Source organism: Hippocampus comes, unplaced genomic scaffold, assembly GCF_001891065.2.
Source record: "Hippocampus comes isolate QL1 unplaced genomic scaffold, H_comes_QL1_v1.1 scaffold21, whole genome shotgun sequence".
In the NCBI taxonomy this organism is placed as follows: Eukaryota; Metazoa; Chordata; class Actinopteri; order Syngnathiformes; family Syngnathidae; genus Hippocampus; species Hippocampus comes.
Window position 1 is genome coordinate 1,090,162 of NW_017805745.1, and position 22,112 is coordinate 1,112,273.

Consider the following 22,112-nt stretch of genomic DNA (forward strand, 5'->3'; position numbering starts at 1 on the left):
ATCAGAAAATGGATGGATGAAGGACACTGAGTTATCTTGTGGATGAAATGCGCAAAAACTGCCTTGCCTTGAAATGCTGTGATGTTGTAGTTTACAAACGTGACGTTCATCTCGCTACTCTACGCTGAGAAGACTAAAGGTCCTTCAACATTATTATTATTATTATTATTGCAGGGAATTAAATTCCATTCAATGTTATTCACAGTTCGCGCACAATCGACAAAAAAAAAACACGTCAACCAACCAATGAGTGCGGCGCATCGAGCGGCCTTGGCAACGTCATGTCTGACGTCACGTGCCCCAACCCAACACCAATCTTGTCTTTGGTCGGCCGGAATAATATCTGACTGAATTATCACAGAACATACCCAAGACTTGAAACAATACGTCAGTACTTTGCCTGACTCAAGCGTCATAACGCAAGACTTCGTTTCCGGAAAAACTCGTCCCGGTGCACTTGAGGCTTCCGCAGCTATTTTAGCTTAGCCTAGCCTAGCTTAGCTTCCGAGTTGTGAACAAAAAGACGCGTTTGTTTGCAACACAGCGCAATAAGCAGAGATCAGGTTTCACTGAAATTTGTTGTGATTATTTTATGAAAATGTGTGCACAAAGTGTGAAAGAAGAGTACGAGGAGCAACATTGTGGAATAAAAGAGGACAGTGAGAGATCACGTCAACGTTTGGACGGCTTTGTCAAGAAGCCTCAAACTGGATTACACAAAGCAGGTTTGTTGCCTTCTTTACTCTCTCTTCAGCAGCTTCTTTCATTACTGAACGACATTCTTGAATTTGCATGATGTCTTTATTTACATTTATATTATTTACATTGTTTGTCAAATGTGGCAGGCCGTAGATTTAGCACATGGGCTTTAATCCACCTCTTTTCAATTGTGTGCCATCACAGTAACTTCCCATTCGAACACATTTTACTTTTCAAAAATTGGAAAAAAAAACATAAAATTCCGATTTTTTTGATATGTGTTATTTTTCCAATACAGTACCTCAGAGAATAATGGTTTTAACATAAATTGTATAAAACCAGCGCACACCCTTTCGAGGGAGGTAACAATATCAGAATCTCACGGTTCGAAATCATCGCATATTAATCGCAAGGTACGATAATTATATCTACGTCGTCGGAAAACTCACGGTCGGTATGGCAGAAATTTAACGCTTCAGCATGGGGCGAAGATGCGCGTGCAGGACAAGCGAAACACCTCTCTTGTTGATGACCAAGTCCTACTTGATCGTCTTTATTAGTTTCTGTGCGTTTTTCCACAAGGTCCTAGGTGCAAGCCTACATGTAAAGCACACACAAAATTAAAATTCAAGCAACAACGGCTTATTATTTTCTACAGAGACAAGACCACAAAGATATTGATACAATTTGTATTATTGTGACAATTGTAACATCATTGTTTCTCTTCCTTATTGGAAAGTTCATAATTGGCCTTAGTAGAAAAATTTTACGACAACATTTTGTGATGAAATAACCAGAATCGACTATTGGAAATAAATTGAAATAATTTTATCAATCAAATATGCCCAAACCTTGCATAGAAAATTGTAGTTGAAGTTGAGTTGACTGAACCAAGTTTGACTTTTCCCAAACCATTTGTGTTTGTCTCCTTGTATCATGCAGATGCCACCGAAGAAGATCTTCATGCTGGGCAGAAGTGCCACCACATCAAAAAGGAAGAGAAGCCTGAGCCCGTGTGCATGAAAGAGGAGGAGGCTGAAGACGAGTTGCCTTTGTCTTGTGTCATTGTCAAGATTGAAGGCGATGAAGAAGAGGACGATGATGATGACTGTTGTGGAGACAGCCTCTTTGCTCCACTATCAGACACAACACCAGACACTCATGATGACGACGACCACGATGATGACCTTGAAAAACATTCTCAAAGTCATATGACATTCCACACTGACAACAGACACTTGCAGTGCTCTCAGTGTGACAAAACCTTTGGTACTAAGTATGCTTTGAAAGTGCACAAGAGAACACACGCTGGAGAGAAACCTTTTTCCTGCTCGTTTTGTGGCAAAACTTTTTCTTTTAAGGGAAAGCTATTAACACACACAAAAACACACACTGGGGAGAAGCCTTTTGCCTGTTCAATTTGTGGTAAAAGATTCACTCAGAAAGGATATTTGGGGACACACGCAAAAACACACACTGGAGAGAAACCTTTTGCCTGCTCAGTGTGCGGTCTTACACTGACTCAAAAGTCTAATTTAATAATTCACATGAGAACGCACACTGGGGAGAAACCTTTTGCCTGCTCAGTTTGTGGTAAATGCTTCTCAATCAAGAAAAGTTTAATAAGTCACACAAGAACACACACTGGGGATAAACCTTTTGTCTGCTCGGTTTGTGGGAATAAATTCTCTTCAAAGGGACATTTAAGAAGACACATGAGAACACACACTGGTGAGAAACCTTTTTCCTGCTTAGTGTGCGGTCTTAAATTAACGCAGAAGAATAATTTAACCAAACACATGAGAACACACACTGGGGAGAAACCCTTCGCCTGCTCAGTTTGCAATAAAACATTCACCCAGAAGGCACAATTGAACACGCACACCAGAACACACACTGGGGAGAAACCCTTTCCCTGCTCTGTCTGCACCTACAGTTTCAGTGAACGTTCAAAATTGGTGCGGCACATGAGGACACACACTGGAGAGAAAGTGTACAGTTGCAATGTGTGTGATGAGAAATTCTCACACAAGTATCAGCTTGATAAGCATGGCTGTTTTGGTCAACCAGTGATAGCCCTCAATATCATTTAAAAAGAAACAATCGAGATTTCCTGTTCATGCCCGAGTGTCGTGTATTATCTTATGGACTGTAAGTGTTTTTGCTTACAAGTTTGTTTTGGGACCACATTCCGTTTTTCACATAATAAAAGTGATTGTCAAGAAACAAACTGGTTTTATCATGTTACATTTCTTTCTATCCTGTAGTGGCAGTATGTTGGATGCGGACCTTTAAGGGTTTCAAGTTAAGTTTTAAGGTAACGTTAAGAGGCGGAAGGGTGGTCGACTGGTTGGCACGTCGGCCTCACCGTGCCGAGGTGCAGGGTTCGATTCCGGCTGCGGCCTCCCTGTGTGGGGTTTGCATGTTCTCCCCGTGCCTGTGTGGGTTTTCCCCGGGTACTCCGGTTTCCTCCCACATTCCAAACACATGCACAACAGGTTAATGGAACACTCTCAATTGTCCCTTGATGTGATTGTGAGCGCGAATGCTTTGCTCGTCTATGTGTGCCCTGCGATTGGCTGGCAACCGGTTCAGGGTGTCTGAAATACAACTGGGCATGAAAATAATAAACGATCCGAGCTGGAGTTTTTTTAGGCGAGTACATGCATGCAGGGGGTCTGGGAAGTTTTTCGTTGGGCTTTTTTCGCTGTCTGTTGTGATCTGCCGCCTTATGTTATCTGAAGGATGTTCAGAGGTGTGGAAATGTATTCTTTCACAGATTTTGTGTCATTATAAAAGAGTACGGTTAGTATTTCGAAGCTTTTCACTGGCCCTGTTACATGAACGCCTTCACACCTGAGGGGACAGTAATGCACAAGTAGGTTGTGACAGGGTGAACCGGAAGTTAAAGTACATGCAAAAGCTGCTCGCACAGGCGCCACCTAATTTGTTTTCATTTGCTTCAATAGCCGCGCGTTTCTATACTCTGCACGGATTTCTGTCATAAAACACAATCCACATTGTTTTTTTTTTTGTACCCGGCCAACCTCGTCATAGTGCACTTTTGATGACGCTCCTTTAAGTTGGTTTAGCTCACTATCCGCCATCGTAGACGTCGCTCAGCGGAGCTTCGGTGTGAAAATGTGTCAAGTGGAACTCCTGAGGGCGTTGCTGAATCAGCGACTGAGTGCGGCCGTCGATGAAGTATTCGGAGTTGTTGCAAGAACCATCGCCGAGTACCAGGAGGAACTCTGTCGGTCAAAAGAGGAGAATGAGCGTCAGCGTCAGCTGCTGGACGCTGTTCTCAAGCCGCACGTTGTGTTATACAAAGAAGGTTTGCGCATCCTTCCTCGGGTCTTTCGAACCTTCTCTCTCTCTCTCCGCTCAACATTCTTACATTTTCTTCATGCAATTATGAGGACTAACTATTGCTTCGCTATTTTTGTTTTATACGCCTTCAGTCTCGGGCAGCATGGTGCCCTCCGACGTCAAGTTTGCGCGTTTTGACGCATCTCGAAGCAAATGCTGTTGTGTATTCACGGCTTATTGGATTCTTGATTGGGGATTTCACAGGGCTGGACTTCTCCAAACCATGGCTGTTTTCTCATGTCCTGCAGAAAGTTCCAGTCAAGAATGTCTTTCCCCGAAACAACAAGAAGGGATATCCACGGTGGAACCACGGCAGCCTGAGCCTCCCCGCATCAAAGAGGAAGAGGAGAAGGCCGACGTCACCCAATTGCCATTGGTTGCTTTTCCTTTGAGGGTTGATGCCGAGGCTGAAGAAGAAGGTGACGGAGACCGCTGCGGAGCGTCCCAAGCTGCCAGCCTCTCAGCTCCACTCTCAGATTTGGATGACATCACGTTGCACTCTTTCGACACCGATGGTGACAAACATTCTAAGAGTGATATGACAGGTCGCACTGCCGGTAAACGCTGGAAATGTTCCCAGTGTGGGAGAACATTTGACTATAGCAGCGCTCTGATCAAACACATAAGAACGCACACGGGAGAGAAACCATTCAAGTGTTCAGTTTGTGGCAAAAGTTTCACCCACAAGGGTAATTTGACAGCGCACACACGGACACACACTGGAGAAAAACCGTACGGCTGCTCAATCTGCAACAAAAGTTTCACTGGCCACTCGGCATTAACTAAACACACCCGGATACACACCGGGGAAAAGCCTTTCAGGTGCTCAGTGTGCGGTAAACGGTACACGCAAAACGAAACTTTGAAGGCTCACTCAAGAACCCACACTGGCGAGAAACCGTATTCCTGCTTAGTCTGCCACAAACGCTTCAGTTCACATTCATCGTTTGCCCGACACCGAAGGACGCATAGTGACGAAAAACCCTATTCTTGCTTAGTCTGTAACAGAAGCTTCCGGTCCAATTCAGCCTTTGCCCGACACAGAAAAAAAACACACTGGAGGCAAAGTGTTCAGTTGCGTCGCGTGCAAGAAGACATTCCCTCGCAAGTACCAAGTGAAGACACACAAGTGCGTTGCACTCAATGAAGCCGCGGGAACTTAAAGGCTTTGGAAACTTTGACTTCTTCTACATGAACTGAACTTGAACTTGATGACTTTCACCAGCGGGTTTGATATGTTCTGAAAAATATACCAAAAAAAATTAAAATTATCCAGTTACGATGAATCGAGGCTGAGCCTTTTTTGTGGATCATGCAACATTTTTGGGGGGTTTGGTTGTTTAGTCTGCCATCATCGTCCTCTTACACGAGTAGCATTTGTTCCAGCTACGAGCTTACAATGTACCCAAATAAAGCGCTCCAGCCAATGGATGGATAGAAAATGATGGTGATACTATGACCTTCAACATTCTTTGCTGTAAATGTTTTGGGAATAACCGTTCATAGGGAAGAATTATTTTGGGCTTGTTGAAATCATCCTGTACTGAAAGCACATATTTTGGGAAGCAACGTGGAGTTGGCCCTTGAGGTCAGCATCCTTGTGACTACCGGTGGCTCATCGATTCAGAAGAATCATTCAAAGCACAAATGCTCATGACTTTGATCACCTTTAATGGGTGAAGCGTATTTACAAGGTCGGAATAACTGCACACGCATATCCAATAAGACAACAGGGGCTGTGTTCGTACTGCAGGTCAATTCAGTTTTTTGTTCTTTTAACCTCGTGTCAGATTTTTTTTCATGCAATGACAACGGTACGATAATTTTTATTTTTTAACCCGGGCCTCTTTCGTACGTGGATATAAATCGGATATGCATCTGATGTGACTGCAGTCACACTCATCTGACCAGCACATCATCAAATGGAGAAAAAAAAAAAACATCACAATGTTTTTTTTTTTCAATATTCGGCAGATGGAGGAGCAGGAAAGAGTGGTGAAAAGATGTAGGCAATTCTCAACAACTTAGGGGTCATCAGTTTCGCAGTTTTATTACTATTAGCGGACGCTGGCCCATCCCTATTTCCTTCACGTACAGATGTGACAGAGCTACCGTTGAGAGAACATGAAAGAACTTTGTTGCGAACCCGAAACAGCAGCAGGGCAATGACGCTGAACACTATCACAAGTTAAAGACTTGATTTTTTATTTGGGCTCACTTGTACACGTTTACAATTGACAACGCAAAATCAAAGGTTTGTCAATGGAGTCAAATCCTCAATGTCCTCGCAGCACGCCGGTGTTTGTTCAGCTGTCACACACTGCAACTTAATGGTTTCTCACCAGAGTGTATTTGGATGTGTTTTGTGAACGCACCCCTTTGAGAAAATTGTTTACCACAAATTGAGCAGGTGAAGCGTTTCTCCCCCGTGTGCGTTCTCCTGTGTTGAACCAATCCCGAGCGATCACTGAAATTTAAATTGCAGATGGCACAAGTGAAAGGTTTCTCTCCCGTGTGTGTTCTTGTGTGCGTTGTTAAATGTCCCCTTATGGAGAATCTTTTACCACAAAGCGAGCAGGCGAAAGGTTTCTCTCCGGTGTGCCTTCTCATGTGTTTGCCCAAATTGGAGCGATCACTGAAACTTAAGTTGCAGACCGAGCACGCAAAAGGTTTCTCTCCGGTGTGTACCCTCGTGTGTTTAATCATTGCGGAGTAATCAATGAAACTTTTGTTGCAGACAGAGCAGGAATAAGGCTTGTCGCCCGTGTGTATTCTGGTGTGTGTCGTTAAGTGTGCCTTCTGAGAGAATCTTTTACCGCAAACGGAACACATGAACGGTTTGTCTCCAGAGTGGATCATCATGTGTACTCGCAAAGTGTACTTGGTACCAAACGTTTTGTCGCATTGAGAACATTTCCAGTGTGCGTTGCCAGGGTGACATGTCATATCACTTTTAGGGTGTTCAGCATCAGAGTCAGGAGAACGAGAGTGTGATTGTGGAGCCAAGCGGCAGTCTGCTTGCGATGCTCCACGGCGGCCTCCGTCACCTTCTGTTGTCACGTGTTGACTTGAGCTGCTGCTTGGAGGCTCCGCCCCTCTGCTCTCCACACTCTGACTTTTGTCTTCATCATATTCACTCTTTACAATGACGCGAGAAAACGGCAACTCCAGCAATTGATGAGGCTCACGCTCCGTTTCCTCTTTAATGAGGAAGGGATCTGCCTCCCCCTCTTCCCCTTGATCTTGGGGAGGCTCTGGTTCCTGCTGCTCAAGGGGAAGACTTTCTTCACTGTTATCTGCAGGGCACACACACACACACACACACACACACACACACACACACACACACACACACACACAAATGTTATGATAGCCAAAAAAAAAACCTTCCTTCGAAAAGTACATTGAGATATTCACCTGTTGGCGTAAGACAGAAGATAGTCTTTTTTTATACACATGACATTTCCCCAATGCATGTTTATTAAAAATGTGTTATGGTCAGATGAAGTGACGCTTGAAGATACAGGTCATTTGTCTCAAAGGTATGTTGGTGCAAATACAACACCGCTCATCACCCTACCCACAGTGAAGCACGACAGTGGCAGCATCATGCTTTTTGGAAGGGTTTGTCTTTAGACGAAACTGGGGTCTTAGTCAAGGTGAAGAGAGTTACAAAGAGATCCAGATACCAGTCAGTCTTGGCACAAAATCTCCTGGCTTTTGTTCGAAAGGTGAAGTTGGTGAGGACCTTCATATTTTATTATGGCAACAACCTAAACCATCAAACAAATGACTTTACCATATAAAGATTCAGGTTTTGAGAAAGGCAGAGCCCAGACCTGAATCCAATCAAACATTTGAAGGGTGGTCTGAAGAGGGCAATGCACCAGAGATGCCTTTCCAATCGAGCAGATTTGAGGAGTTTTTAACGATCAAATGTATTTATTCAAACAATCGACAACCATCAGAACAAAACAATCCATAGGCGGCCACCAAGACGGCCGCGTCCGCCGGTGTAGTACGTCGAATGAGTTCAATATGGTGAAGAGGACGCACCTGTTTTGTGGGGTTCCTCCTGAGGCCTGAAAACTGCGTCGAGTAGTTGACGTTGTCGCTCGTTCTCCTCCTTGGTCCGACTAAGTTCCTCCTCGTACTCTGCAATCGTTCTTGCAACGACTCCAAATATTTCTTCGACGGCCGCACTCAGTCGGGCATTCAGCATCGCTCTCAGCATTTCGACTTTACACATTTTCACCCGATAATCACAACAATTTACACTCACAGGGGGAACTCCGCTAGCGATGTGTTTCGAACAAACGCGTCGCTTTGATCGCAGGTACCGAGCTAAACTAATCTAAGCTAACTGGAGAAACGTAAAAATTCAACAAGAGATCGGATATGAGGATTTAATTAAATGTTTCCTCCGCTAAACTAACAACGGGGCATTCTGTGTCGAGGTTTCGGTTCATTCAGTCCTAATTCTCAAAGAATGTTTACTTGTGAGGCGCCTTTGGGAAACACAAACCGTACCCGGAAGTAAATTGGCGTTTGTACGGCATCTCCACTTGGACAAACTCCATACCATGCGCGATTCAACGCCGTTGATGACGCCATTAGTAGGTGCTCCTAAATACAGTAATGAATGCTTCTGTACAGGTGTGTCGGAACGCCAGTCGGATACAGTTTTCGACCGCACGAATGTAAAAGGAAAGACAGGAGAAAATAGTATCTGATTTCAAAGTTTGAAAGACACTAAGTTCGCATTCGGACTGAAATGACTACAATCATATGAATAACTTTTGACTGTTTGACGCCACAAATACGATTTCGACATCCACATGAAGTTTCATAGAATCCTGTCAGACAATTTCAACCCATGGCGAGTGTATGTTGAAACGTTTCCTTCACCAGCGTATTATTGGAAACTTGCCCCAACAAATACTATTATGATGCTAAATTATTTAGTTTCATGAACACAAGTATGCAAGAAAAGATTTTGTAATTTCCATGGTCAGCTCCAGCATTTTTCTGAACAGATAGGGGAGGGCGGGGAAATAATACATCACTCTCAACATATCCCATAACACAGAATAATCGCTCAAGATAATCTACAGAGACATTCAATAGTCGTCTTTGCTGACTTTAATTGCAAGGGAGGAAAAACGTTAACGTTTCCCCCATTTGGCGATAAGCAGTACTCTGGTTTATTTTATTTGTCTTGCACTTCGTTTGTCAGACACACGTTAAAGCCCTTTAAGTATTGCATATTTGAAGACAAACGATGGAGCAACTAGCAACACATGTAGACTGACAATAAAACAAGATGTATTCCTATGGACATGAACTGAGGTGCAACTCATTTTTTCCACCATTTTTATTGTGTGCTTTAATAAAGAAAAATAGCATAGTTTTGTATCAAAACAGCTGAGCTGATACTGAGACAACAGCATCATTTTCAAAACTTGATGTACACAAACTTCACTGTGGTTTCACATTTCGGTATCGAGGAATCATTTTTATGCAGTTCGGACTGCTGACTTTATTTTTAGCTGTGTGTGTTTCAATGCACTGCTGTTTGTACTGTGGTTGAGAGAGGAAAGTAATTTCATCTGTGCTGTATGTTGCACACAGAGCAAATTTGACAATAAAGCTTGACTTGACTTGAAGTCATTTGACAACACGACACACATGGGACACTGATGGCATTTGTGGCACAACTTCGACACTCTATTTATATCGATATACATGATTTACTGGTTGATCTACTATCACAGGTTTAGTAGACTAATAAAAACTGTAAACTGTAATAACATACCCTGTTTTGTGTGTTTGACCTGATATGGGGTGCATCTTCTCAAAGTGCAGATTGGAGAGAAACTTCTCCGCACACTAGGCAGATGGTTTCTGCCCCGTGTGTGTTCTCATATGTTGTCCCAAATTTGAATGAACACCGAAACTCGGGTTGTACACCGAGCAGGCAAAATGTTTGCCCGCTGCGTGTGTTTTCTTGTGTTGAATCAGTGCAGAACGATCCCCAAAGCGTTTGCTGCAGAGTGTGCAGGAAAACGGTTTCTCGCCGGTGTGCGTTCTCGTGTGCGTGATCAAGTTGGCCTTCTGAGAGAATCTTTTTCCGCAGATTGAGCACATGAATGGCTTCTCTCCAGTGTGTACCATCATGTGTCTTCTCAGATTCCTCCGGTCGCCAAGAGTTCTCCCGCACTGGGAGCATTTCCAGTGTTTTTTGCCAGCAGTGTGACTTTTCATGTGCCTCGTCAAAGTGTACTTGGTGCCAAATGTTTTGTCACAATGAGAGCACTTGAAATATGTGTGGTCAGCGTGCCATGCCGCATCACCTGGAGAGTGTGATGTTCTTTTGTCGTGATGTTCTGACGGCGGAGCAAAGAAGTTGTCTGCCTGTGATTCTCCACGGTGGCCTCCATCGCCTTCTGTTGCCGCGCATTGACTTGAGTTACTGCTTGGCGGCTGCATCCATCTTGAATGCTCACTTTGATGGGGAAGAAGTTGTGACTGCTCCTCTTCATCCTCACTCTTGAAAGGAACACCAGCTGATGGTAACTTGCCGATATCAGCTTCCTCCGCTTCCTCTTTAACATGCACAACCTCTGGATCCTGCTGGTCCACCGTGGAGCTCCACTCTTGCTGCGCAGAGGGAACGGCTTCTTCACCAACATCTACAGGACACAGAAAGACAAACGCATCGGGTTTCGTTAAGTAAAGCTTTGCTCAGCTATGGAGAGATAATCCTTTGAATGCTTACATATACTGGAAATTAAAATTTGGAATTGCTCACCCCTGCGTTACATTGGTGAACTCCAGGCCAACTACAGAGCAGAGCAGTTTCGTTACATAATAATGTGTATCAATGTGTGGAGAACGCCACAGACACTGCTTCGTTCGCTGTAGTTGGATGCACAGGTTTTGCACAAACAAACTAATCAGAGGACCAAAAATGATCACATTATCAAGGAGGATGAATTTGAAATAAGAACATAATATAACAAATAAAAATATATAAAAAATTAAAAAAAAGTCCCATCCGGAGGCTAATTTATATTGCATGGGCCTTATACGATTGATTCTCAATGATCTGGGCAGATTAAACCGACATGGCAACACTGAGACCGAATTCTGATTGGCTCCAAAAGTTAACATCGGCATAAAACAAACATTATAATTCAGGTCGTAAAATTTGATCAGTACTTCTGAGACCGGTAGATCTGGGCTTGATGGTTATTTATTCTTATATTTGTTCATCAAAACGCGTTCCTTTAAATTAATCGAATGAGTGCGGACACTACTGATCGACTTCAGTTCCCGGATGTTCGACTTAATAAGGCTTCCATAATTTCCTGCACAAATGTGCGGACAACTGGACAAACCTCCTCCCAAATGTGTGGACAACTGGACAAACCTGCTGCAAGTAGCTCAGCTTGAGGCCTGAAAACGGCGTCCAGCATTTGACGTTGTCTCACGTTCTCCTCTTTTGTCCGGCAAAGTTCCTCCTCGTACTCTGCTATCGTTCGCGCAAAAACTCCAAATATTTCGTCGACGGCTGCACTTAGCCGCTGATTGAGCAACGCCTTCAGCATTTCTACTTTACACATTTTCACACACTTGAGACTCACTCGCTCACTTCCGCGTCTCTTTGTTCGCAGCTAACAAGCTAAACTGAGCTAAGCTAAGAGGAGCTAACTGAAGAAGCTTCAAAGTGCAGCGAGACTGCACAAATTGTACCACCCAATCAATAAGTCATCTTAACTGGAATGGTCGCTTTGTGCCTGCCAGGCTGTTCTGTGTCGAAGCTTGTTGGCGCGCCAACTCATCTAACAAGTTTACTGTATTCGTAAAGCGTTGTACGACGTTTGTGTTGTCGTAGTGACGATGACGTCGACGATGACGCATTCACTCCCACTCCATTGATCTTCAAAGAGATCAAACGTATTGACGTCCTCTGATTTACTGTATTTTCCCAAGACATTTTAAGCATGACTCTCAATGACGGGATGAAAATGCCTATCAAATACACGTGGCCTGGCTCAACAGCATACGGCTTCTAAATCAAGTTTTAGATCGCCCTCTTTTCCTTTTCCGGCAGAGCAGACGCGAGGTATTCTACTGCGTTGCTGCCACCACCAGATGTGGAGGTGTTATTACACGCTTGAGTCTCACGAGTCTTAATTGCTGGCATTTTCAATCGAACACGTTTCGGCACACTTCAAACCTGGTAAGCTGACAGGAAGACTGGTACGTCGCAAAAAAAACAGCAGTCCCAGTAAAGCAATCTTCTATATGCGGTTCCCCGCGGTGAGAAATGGAATGATACGATGCATACGTTGGAGACGTGCCAGTAATCTGCAATTGCAGTAATTTAATAAATGCCCTGCACCCTCGATAAATAAACATTTTGCTAAAAAAAATGGAACTCGTATCAACCCAATACTCACATTTACAAGATTTTATTTACAGGAGATGATTACAATTTACAGTTAATGCAAGCTTGACATTCACCATCTCAAGAAATAACAATACTGGAAAATAAACCAGAAACTTTCAAGACCCAAAAAATCAGACATACAAACGTTATCTCCAAAATCTTGTATGCCAGATCATTCGTATCTCACGGTCCCACTGGAATTCACTCATCATTCGAATGAAAATGCTTTCACTTAATTACAGTTTATAGATCGATGTCAGCTGTCTCACCCTCCATGATACATCGTTGAACAAATAATCTTATCGTATTGTTTTAAGTGCAGGGTATCTCAGACAAATGAAGTGCTCGCCTGCCATTTTCTTTTCTGTATCGCCGCAGTGCATCATGACCCACTTTGCTTTTCTTGTAACCATTAGTTGGTCACTTCTTTTAAGTTTACCTTGCAGCTTCATTTCTTACCAGCGCACTTATGTTTGTTAAGGTTGTCCTTCCGAGTGAATTTCTTATCACACACGGCGCAACTAAACACTTTGTCACCTGTGTGTGTCCGTTGGTGCCGAGTACATGTGGAATACGCACTAAAACTTTTGTTGCAGACCAAGCAAGAAAATGGTTTTTCACCCGTGTGTGTTCTTGTGTGTACTTTCAAAAATGCTTTCTGAGAGAACTTCTTCCCACACACCGAGCAGGGAAACGGTTTTTCACCAGTGTGTGTTCTCATGTGCACTTTCAAGTATTCTTTTTGACTTAGTCTCATACCGCAAACTGTGCAGGCAAAAGGTTTCTCTCCTGTGTGCGTTCTCGTGTGTTTTATCAAATGCACCTTCTGATTGAATGTTTTACCACAAAATGAGCAACGGAATGTTTTCTCTCCTTTGTGAATCATCATGTGTCTTTTCAGAGTAGCCACGTTGATGAACGTTTTGTCACACTGAGAGCATTTAATATGCGCGTCGTTGATGTGACATGACATGTCGCCTTTGGAGTTTTCATTACCATCAGTGTCGGGAGAGTGCGATGCCGCATTGTCGCTATCTGATAGTGGAGCGAAGAGGCTGTCGTCTTCTGATCCTCCATCTTTTGTTGTCACGTGTTGACTTGAGCTGCTGCTCGGAAGCTTCGCCCCTCTGTTCCTCTTATTTTGATCGGGACAAAGCTCTGACCCATGCTCGTTGTCTTCAACATCTTCACTGTTCACAAGGACTCCGGCCAATGGAAAGTTTGTGATGTAAGCCTGCTCTTCTTCTTCTTTGACGTAGAGTGGCTCTTCCTCTTTAACGTGGGGGGGCTCTGGCTCCTGTTGCGCCATCCTGAAGCTCCACTCCTGCTGCTCGGGCTGAAGATCATCTTTACGGATGTCTGCAGGAAGCATGAAGACAAACACACATGGTTTGGTCAAGTCAAGCTTCCCTCAAACTGGAGTTTAAAGAGTGATTTTTTTTCTCTCAATGTGGTGTAATTGGTTACTGCGATTGGCTGGCAAACAGTTCAGGGTGTACCCCGTCTACTACCCGAAGATGGCTGGGATGGGTTCCAGGCATGCCTGAGACCCTCGTGAGGATAAAGCGGTTCAGAAAATGAATGGATGTAATTGGTGAAGAATGTACGATAGATACAGGTTACACAGCTAAATAGTTTAGAACAAAATCAGAGCATCTGTTTATGGGCAGAGAGTGTGTTGTGTGTGTGTTTGCAGGAGGTTGAGAAATGCGGACATTTCAGAAGGATACGAAGCGAGGAGGGTAAATACATATAATTTTCCAGCCGAATAACATGTGAATGCTCCTCGGCATTTACACCATACACACCGATACGCGGATTAAGAACAGAAAGTAGCGAGGAAACAAGTGAGAGGAAGAAGTGAACAGACCTGCATTGTGGGACTCCACTTGAGGCTTGAAAACCGCGTCCAGTAGCTGACGTTGTCGCTCGTTCTCCTCTTTTGTTCGGCAAAGTTCCTCCTCGTACTCTGCTATCGTCTTTTCAAACACTACAAATATTTCTTCAACAGCCGCACTCAGTCGTTGATTTAGCAACGCTCTCAGGATATCAACTTTACACATTTTCTCACGAGAATTGACAGTCGCACTTGATCTCCCCTTTGCGACACGTTGCTAACTTCCGCGTCTGACTCTTCGCGGCGAGGTCATGAAATTAAAAGAGACAGAGAAGCTTCCCAAATGCATGAAGGGGAGTTATTCTGCCACTAACAAGTTCACTCTGCTTCACGGCAGATCTGTACAGATAAAGTAAAACGCTTGCTTACGAGCCCCGAGAAGTCTTTGTTGTTGTTTCTTAACTTCCGGAAGTAAAAACCATTCCTCTCGTCCTTTACTGCCCCCGTCAGGTGTGGGGTGTCGTTACACGCTTCAGACCCTGACCACAAATAAACGTCAACGTTTCGAGTGTAGTTTCGGGATGACGCTCAAACGCACCTTTAGATGAACTTGGTTTGACACGTTCTCTTGACACTCTAAATTAATCCATGTCTAACTGTTCAACTTTTCGGTACTTTCTGCGCAACTTGCTGTTCTCTTACAAGGAGCTCAATGGCATAAAAATGTAACAGGTTTTGGATCTATTAAAAATTCCAAGGATGGCTATTTCCATTGGTTTCTGTGACTCTTTCAAGTCTCGTTGTTGCAGCCAGCTGATGAAACTATGAGCTCATTGGACATTTCACTCCCAGAACATCCCATTTGACGCTCGTATTTAATTTTCTGGGTATCATGAGCAAGTTGCAACAGAGATGCGAGATTGAAAACGTCACAGAAAGGCATTGATGTTGACATCCTTGGAAATATAAGAAATAACTATTGTGACTTCTCAATAAATTAATAAACATGTCAGTATACGTGTGGTGTAGAGATAACAGTGTCCCCATCATTGTGCCGTGGAAAATGATCAAATTTCCCCTAAGTGGCACAACAATTTAGAACAAAGGTTCACCCATCTATGCCATTGACGTATAGCAACAAGCAGAATAACTAAATGCACTTTCACTTGCTCTCAAAATGTATAATTAATGTGAGCACGGTTAGAAATACACTTTGCCTCTGAAATAAAGACAACCAAAGACAAAAAGTCTGTTCCAGATTTATTTTTCCAGTGCAGAAATTCCACAACAGACCGTTTGAATAAAACACAGCTGTCAATGAACTGAAAGTGATTGTGAAGCGGCGCCAGAAACAACGGTCACGAGTTCCAACACTATCGAAAGAGTCCTTGAGGAAGTCGGACAGCAAGCGTCTTATATCAACTCTGTCGCAACATCAACTCATCAAATGTGCACATGTTGTCTTCAAGTAGACAGCCGGTCCTGCGGCTTCATTTCTTGCCTGCACACTTGTGTGTCTTCAGATTGTCCTTGCGAGAGAATTTTCTATCACACACACTACAACTGAACATCTTCTCACCAGTGTGCGTTGTCATATGTCTGTCTAAATGTGAACGACAAGTTAATCTCATACCGCACACTAAGCACAAATACGGCCGGTCATCCGTGTGTGTTCTTTGGTGGCGAACGAATGAGGACTGCACACTAAAACTTTTGTTACACACTGAGCACGTAAACGGTTTCTCACCAGCGTGCGCTCTCATGTGCACCGTAAAATATTTCTTTCCGGCAAAGCTTTTGCCACACACCGAGCAGGTAAAAGGTTTGTCTCCGGTGTGTGTTCTTTGGTGGCGTACAAATGATGAACGACCACTGAAACGTTTATGACAAATGGAACAAGAAAACGGTTTTTCCCCTGTGTGTGTTCTGGCGTGTACCATGAAGTAAGTCTTCAAAGCAAATCTTTTCCCACACACGGAGCAGGTGAAAGGCTTGTCACCAGTGTGTGTTCGTTTGTGGCGGGAAAATGTAGAAAAAGCACTAAAGCGTTTATTGCAGATCGGGCAAGAAAAAGGTTTTTCACCCGTGTGTATTCTTGTGTGTACGACAAAATGCGCCTTTTCTCCAAACCGTTTCCCGCACACCGAGCAGGGAAAGGGTTTCTCACCAGAGTGCGTTCTTTTGTGTCGGACAAATGACGAACGACCGCTGAAGCCTTTGTTGCAGACTGAACAAGAAAATGTTTTTTCTGCCGTGCGTGTTCTCTCGTGTATCGTCAAAAGCGACTTACGAGAGAAATGTTTAACACGCACATGACAGGAAGCATTTTTTTTGCCAGAGGGTTTTCTCACTTGGGTTTCCAAATGTGCGTTTTGACTCACTATCACATCGGGCGCCGAGCAGTGTGGATTCAAAGTGGTTGGTTCGGTGTGGTTTCTGGCGTGTCTCACCAAATTGCCCTTTTGAGAGAATTGTTTACCGCAGAGTGAGCAGGCAAACGGTTTCTCACCAGTGTGTGTTTTTTTGTGTCGGATAAATGACGAGCGACTACTAAAACTTTTGTTGCATGCCGAACAAGAAAACGGTTTCTCGCCGGTGTGTGTTCTCGTGTGTGTGGTCAAAACCGACTTACGAGAGAATTCTTTTCCGCACACTGAGCAGGAAAATGAATTCTCACCCGTGTGTGTTCTCATGTGCTTTCTCAAATGTGAATTTTGACGGAATCGCATACCGCAGACTGAGCATTGTTTCTTCAGTGTGGTGGGTCGTGTGTGCGTTCTTGTGTGTCTTATCAAATTTCCCTTTTGAGAAAATTCCTTACCACACACCGAGCACGAAAAGGGTTTCTCTGCTGTGTGTGTTCTCATGTGCATTTTCAATGCGGAGTTGTTGCCAAAGCTTTTTTCACACTGAGAACATTTCCAGCGTTTTCTGTCAGTACGGCACGCTGTATCACCTTTACAGCGTTCTTCATCATCATCATCATCAGTGCCAGGAGACGTGGTGTTGTCGCTATCTGCTTGGGATCCACCACAACGGTCTCCGTCACCTTCTTCATCTTCACCTTCACTCTTCACGATGACCCGAATAAATGGCACGGTGGTGATATCCTCCTCCTCCTCTTCCTCTTTAATATGCAGAGACCCCAGCGCCTCCTGATCCACCCTGAAGTTACGCTCATGCCGCTCAGAATGAAGATCTTTCTTACTGATGTCTGCAAGACACAACAAGACAAGCACATGGCATTTGGCACATGGATTTGGACAAGTCAGTCAAGTTTGCGCCATTGTTCAATTGTGCCTTCCTGCCATCCACGCTGCGAGGTGTTGCTCCATTTGAAGTGTATTAATTCTATATTTTTATTTTATTTTAATCCTTCAAATGTTTCCTCCTCAATTTCTGTGGAAAATGACAAAATATGTAAGACCCACTTTAAAGTCAAATCAAGTCACATTTCTTCGATAGCCCTTCAACACAATCAGTCTCAAAGTGCTTGACATGCCCACAGTTGACAAGTATTCACGACATTCCCTGACCTTAATCCCCAGGAGGACAAGGAAAAACGACAAAAATTCTATTTGGGGGAAAAAAAATTAGAAACCTTGAGAAGGGGCCGCAGATGGGAGAATCCCCCTTGCAGAATGATCAGTCTGCAATGGATGCCGAGTGGTTTTCGCATTTCTGTTGCATCTTGCTGGAATATACGACATCAGCCACTGGAATTTAAACTGTTGTTGATATGCGCCATTCTAGCCCAAGGTCAAAATCAGTTGTGCTTTCTAGTCTGTTTTTCATAACGGGTGCCGTGTTGTTTTGTTTCTGTCCCGCGTCCTCTCAGTATAATTGAAAAAATGTTGAAGAAAGGAATAAGGAAAATAATAATTTGGCGCAAAACTTCACCTGTTTGATACTTAGACTAAAAAGAGACAAAACATTTCATGGCAAGAAGTGATCAAACCTTCTCTGTGCAATCCATCTGCAGGCTTCACGAAAACGGCGTCCAGTAGCTGACGTTGTTGTTCGATCTCCTCTTTGGTTCGACAAACTTCTTCCTCGAATTCTTCTTTGACACTTTTTGCACACATTTTCAAACGCGAATCACATCATTTTCTCCTTCTCCTTTGCAGAGCGACGTGTTGCTAACGTCGGCCTCTCTTTGTTCGCTGCCAACAAGCTCAGCTACGTTAGCTCGCGAAGTCTGAAACTGCACTAAAGCGAGTCCATGCGACCACGAAGAAAACCCCCCACGAAAAACTCGTTTGCACAAAAGAAACGCGCACAGAATTAAGAACAAACAGCGAGGGAATAAATTAACCGGAGTAAACAATTACACCGTCTCGCTAACTTTTCTTTCCTGTTCGTCTTCTTCGTTGTTTCCGTTTTACTTCTTCGTGTTTGAGTTAACTGGTGGTTGACAACTCACCTTCACGTACATTAACGCCGCCTATTGGATTATTTGGCGTATCACTTCGCTTCGTATTAATGTGTAACTTGAACTGTTTCTGAATTGCGATTGTTTCTTCAGTCCCAGATTATTTTATACTTCCTTAGCAGTGGTCACTCGGGCCTAGCAAGGCAATCTCTACGAAAGACGTTTATAAGCGCTTCCTGACTTTCTCTCCACCGTGTCTTCTTGCATGTAATCTTAAACTTTCCTTTGAGGATGATGTCTGTCCACAAATTGAGCAGAGGAAGGGTTTCTCTCCAGTGTGCGTTCTTGCGTGCGTTCCGAATTGTCCCGTCTGACCAAATCGTTTGCCATAAATTGAGCATCTAAAGGGTTTTCGACCCAATTGATACCTCTTGTGTCTTTCCAGTGTTGACTTTTTTGTCAAATGTTTTGCCACATTGTTTATTGTAAGTGTGACTTGAAAAGTATGAATCGTCATCATCATCAACAGCAGCAGGAGTTTGACATGGAGTTGTCGCTATATGATGGGGGGCGGGGGGGGGGGCAACAGGTGGTCTGTTTGTCATCCTCCAGGGTGGTCTTTGTCAGCATCTTCAGTTTCTCTCTCCACCACTAAACGCTTCTCGATGCCCAACCTACTCAAATGTCACGTGACGCGACAAAAGCCATTACGAGTCATCATGGCAAGTTTCTAAATATGGCGCTGGGGCATGGCCTTCCGTTACCGGATGTTAAGTGGAAGGCAACATGAAATTAAAAAGGGGGTTTATACTTACACTTTTTATTTCACATTACCAAGTAGTACATCGCAGTGTAAATACAACAAATACAGTTTGAGAACATATTTTCAATATCCATGGCAACAATCTACTAAAAAAATAATAGCGAAATAAAGACGGCAACACGCGCAAGGGATAAAAAAGAATAAGATAAAAAAAAAAATGACAGCGTCATATATGACTTAATGCTGGAGCCAATACTTTGAATATAATTTGCTTGAAATGAACTTTGAGATCAGCAACGGTGCCACCTAATGGGCAATATTAGATGCCAGCACGCGGGCTTACGGCCTCGCGAGGGAGCCCCAAATTTACTTGTAGCTCATACGCATGTGAATGAAAATTTTACTTGCGCCGTTTCAAGTTTTAGAAGTAAAATGGCAACATTGAGGGGCAATCAAGAGCCCCGCGTGGGAAGTTAAGTTGAAGAATTTCGGAAATATGTCATTTTGGAAAATGATAACATTGCGAGGCTACTTTTCAGCTTTTTTTTCAAACCTCCGCAGTTTGACTGCTCTCTCCTGCACACGTGTGCTTGTCCAGCTGATACTTGTAAGAAAATCTCTGGCCGCACACACTGCAACTCAGCACTTTTTCACCCGTGTGCCTTCTCATGTGTCTCCTCAAATCGGAATTTCGTGTTAGTATTTTGCCACACACTGAGCAGGGGAAACGTTTCGCCGCGCCGAGCGTACCTGTGGAGCCGTCCAGAGCTTTCTTCGCAGTGTGCGTTTTCATGTGTGAAACAAATCCCGCACGCGTGCGAAACCGTTGTTGGCAGCAATAGCAGGAATACGGTTTGTCTCCTGCGTGTACCGTCACATGTTCGGTCAAGTCAGCCTTGAGAGAGAATTGTCCGTTGCAGAAGAAGCAGGTGAACGGCTTCTCCCCAGCGTGCATTGTCACGTGCGCGGTCAAATCTGACCTTTGCGTTAATCGCAGGCAGCACACTGCACACGTGGAAGGTTTTTGTCCGGTGTGTGTTCTTGCCTGCGTTGCTAAATCCAACTTCGGTGAGAATTTTTCCCCACACACCGAGCAGGTGTAGGGCTTCTCTCTGCTGTGCAGCACGTTGTGACGCATTAAAGCGCTTTTCTCTTTGAAGCTTTTGTCGCAATCTGAGCATCGGAATGCTTTTTCTCCCGTGTGAACCCTCATGTGTTCAGTCAGCGTACACGTGCCACCAGAAATTTCCCCACATTCAGAGGATTGCTCGGGCTTGTTCGAATCACTTTTGATTGAGTCGGGAGGGGGTGATGTTGTGTCCTCACTGCTCAACAATGGAGCTAAGAAAGTGTGTATTTCCGAGCCTTCACCGGTGTCTCCTTTGCAGTCTTTTTCATCATCTTCACTCGTCATCGTGACAGCAGCCAATGGCAACTTGCTGATCTCTGCGTCCTCAAGACCAACATGCTGCTCTTCTTCCTGACCGATCCAGGCGTCCTCAGCTTCCTTTTTAAAGCGGGAGGGTTCTGGCTCTACCTCCTCTTTCATGTCTTGGGGCTGGGGAAGAAAGTCATCACTGAAGTCTGCAGGACAGAAGAGGACAAAGTCACATGGTTTGGATCGCTCAGAGTCAAGTTCTGAATGATTCCGAATCTTTCAGTTGACATTAAGGGAGTATTCTTCAGTACATTGACTGCAAGCTTCTTGTAACGCACACTTAGATGATAAACTAAATTGCACATTTTGACGTTTTTTTTCCTAATGCACTTGTATTGCAATAAAATAAAGGGGAAAATTGTTGCTTATTGTTATTTGTATGAATTGTGTTATATTTTTACTGCCAGTTTTTTGTCATCGTCGAAAAAGTTTGAGAATCACCGTTCTAACTTGTCAAACACGAATGGAAAGAAAAGAAGCACACTGGAGTTTCCACGAGGAAAATCTTTGCGGGAGTTAAAACATGGCGAGTGAACAAATGAACAAACCTGTTCTTTGTAACACCACGTGAGCCTTGAAAACAGCGTCCAGCAGTTGACGCTGTCTCTCGTTTTCTTTCTTCGTGCGGCAAAGTTCCTCCTCGTACTCGGCTATCGTTCTTTCAATCACTACATACACTTCCTCGACAGCCGCACTTAGTCGCTGATTCAACAATGCTCTCAGCATCTCCACTTTACACATTTTCACGCGATAATCACAACAATGTGTCGATCGCGTGGTCTGATTTCCGAGTGTTACTTTTTCTTCTTCTTCTTCTTCTTCTTCTTCTTCTTCTCCCCCCCACCTCCTTCTTCGTCTTCTTCTTTCACATTCCCGGCAGTGTATAAACGCTTCTTGGCGAATTACTGCCCTCCTCAGCTATTATGCTGTAATTACAATTCAAAGGAGGGGCGGGAGCACAGATGAAGAATTCCCGGAGGGTGGGAAGTCAGACTTTGACGGAACTGCGGGATCGAATTTGCGAAGTCGGAAAAAACGGACCATGACCTAACCGACCGACTTCAATCTGACGTCACTGGACAATGGCGACCCCCCGTGTAGACAGACAGACAGACACACAGACACACGCACACACACACCCACACACACACACACACACACGCACACGAGAACACACAC

General features: G+C 44.0%; 7 protein-coding genes across 9 annotated transcripts; 2 read left to right on the forward strand and 5 right to left on the reverse strand.

The window, feature by feature from the left end:
- Positions 1-291: 291 nt before the first annotated feature.
- Positions 292-2,929, forward strand: LOC109524575 (oocyte zinc finger protein XlCOF6.1-like). The gene is made up of 2 exons (XM_019884545.1): positions 292-725; positions 1,642-2,929. The coding sequence occupies exons 1-2, from the start codon at positions 593-595 to the stop codon at positions 2,790-2,792; spliced, it is 1,284 nt and encodes a 427-aa protein (XP_019740104.1). The 5' UTR covers positions 292-592; the 3' UTR covers positions 2,793-2,929.
- A 579-nt stretch (positions 2,930-3,508) lies between these two features.
- LOC109524593 (zinc finger and SCAN domain-containing protein 21-like) lies at positions 3,509-5,279 on the forward strand. The gene is made up of 2 exons (XM_019884574.1): positions 3,509-4,033; positions 4,317-5,279. Exons 1-2 carry the CDS (start codon positions 3,841-3,843, stop codon positions 5,213-5,215), a joined length of 1,092 nt encoding a protein of 363 aa, XP_019740133.1. The 5' UTR covers positions 3,509-3,840; the 3' UTR covers positions 5,216-5,279.
- Positions 5,280-6,092: 813 nt separating this feature from the next.
- LOC109524572 (oocyte zinc finger protein XlCOF6.1-like) lies at positions 6,093-8,946 on the reverse strand. Of its 2 annotated transcripts, XM_019884541.1 has the most exons (3): positions 8,566-8,946; positions 8,125-8,323; positions 6,093-7,364 (listed from the first exon to the last, which is right to left on the reverse strand). In XM_019884541.1, exons 1-3 carry the CDS (start codon positions 8,680-8,682, stop codon positions 6,382-6,384), a joined length of 1,299 nt encoding a protein of 432 aa, XP_019740100.1. In that variant the 5' UTR covers positions 8,683-8,946; the 3' UTR covers positions 6,093-6,381. The 2 variants fall into 2 exon arrangements, with proteins under 2 accessions (XP_019740100.1, XP_019740101.1); XM_019884542.1 differs by having other exon boundaries at positions 8,125-8,946.
- Positions 8,947-9,424: 478 nt separating this feature from the next.
- On the reverse strand, positions 9,425-12,166 carry LOC109524600 (zinc finger and SCAN domain-containing protein 2-like). Its single transcript, XM_019884582.1, has 2 exons — positions 11,501-12,166; positions 9,425-10,760 (listed from the first exon to the last, which is right to left on the reverse strand). The coding sequence occupies exons 1-2, from the start codon at positions 11,691-11,693 to the stop codon at positions 9,958-9,960; spliced, it is 996 nt and encodes a 331-aa protein (XP_019740141.1). The 5' UTR covers positions 11,694-12,166; the 3' UTR covers positions 9,425-9,957.
- Positions 12,167-12,823: 657 nt separating this feature from the next.
- On the reverse strand, positions 12,824-14,913 carry LOC109524592 (zinc finger protein OZF-like). Its single transcript, XM_019884572.1, has 2 exons — positions 14,394-14,913; positions 12,824-13,882 (listed from the first exon to the last, which is right to left on the reverse strand). The coding sequence occupies exons 1-2, from the start codon at positions 14,584-14,586 to the stop codon at positions 12,972-12,974; spliced, it is 1,104 nt and encodes a 367-aa protein (XP_019740131.1). The 5' UTR covers positions 14,587-14,913; the 3' UTR covers positions 12,824-12,971.
- Positions 14,914-15,609: 696 nt separating this feature from the next.
- LOC109524543 (gastrula zinc finger protein XlCGF57.1-like) lies at positions 15,610-18,730 on the reverse strand. The gene is made up of 2 exons (XM_019884495.1): positions 18,319-18,730; positions 15,610-17,574 (listed from the first exon to the last, which is right to left on the reverse strand). The coding sequence occupies exons 1-2, from the start codon at positions 18,443-18,445 to the stop codon at positions 15,851-15,853; spliced, it is 1,851 nt and encodes a 616-aa protein (XP_019740054.1). The 5' UTR covers positions 18,446-18,730; the 3' UTR covers positions 15,610-15,850.
- An 811-nt stretch (positions 18,731-19,541) lies between these two features.
- Positions 19,542-21,851, reverse strand: LOC109524576 (gastrula zinc finger protein XlCGF26.1-like). 2 transcript variants are annotated; one of them, XR_002169981.1, is made up of 3 exons: positions 21,482-21,763; positions 19,977-21,079; positions 19,542-19,832 (listed from the first exon to the last, which is right to left on the reverse strand). XR_002169981.1 is itself a non-coding variant. In XM_019884546.1 (2 exons), the coding sequence occupies exons 1-2, from the start codon at positions 21,672-21,674 to the stop codon at positions 20,043-20,045; spliced, it is 1,230 nt and encodes a 409-aa protein (XP_019740105.1). In that variant the 5' UTR covers positions 21,675-21,851; the 3' UTR covers positions 19,542-20,042. The 2 variants fall into 2 exon arrangements, 1 of the variants encoding a protein (XP_019740105.1); XM_019884546.1 differs by having other exon boundaries at positions 19,542-21,079; positions 21,482-21,851.
- Positions 21,852-22,112: the final 261 nt, after the last annotated feature.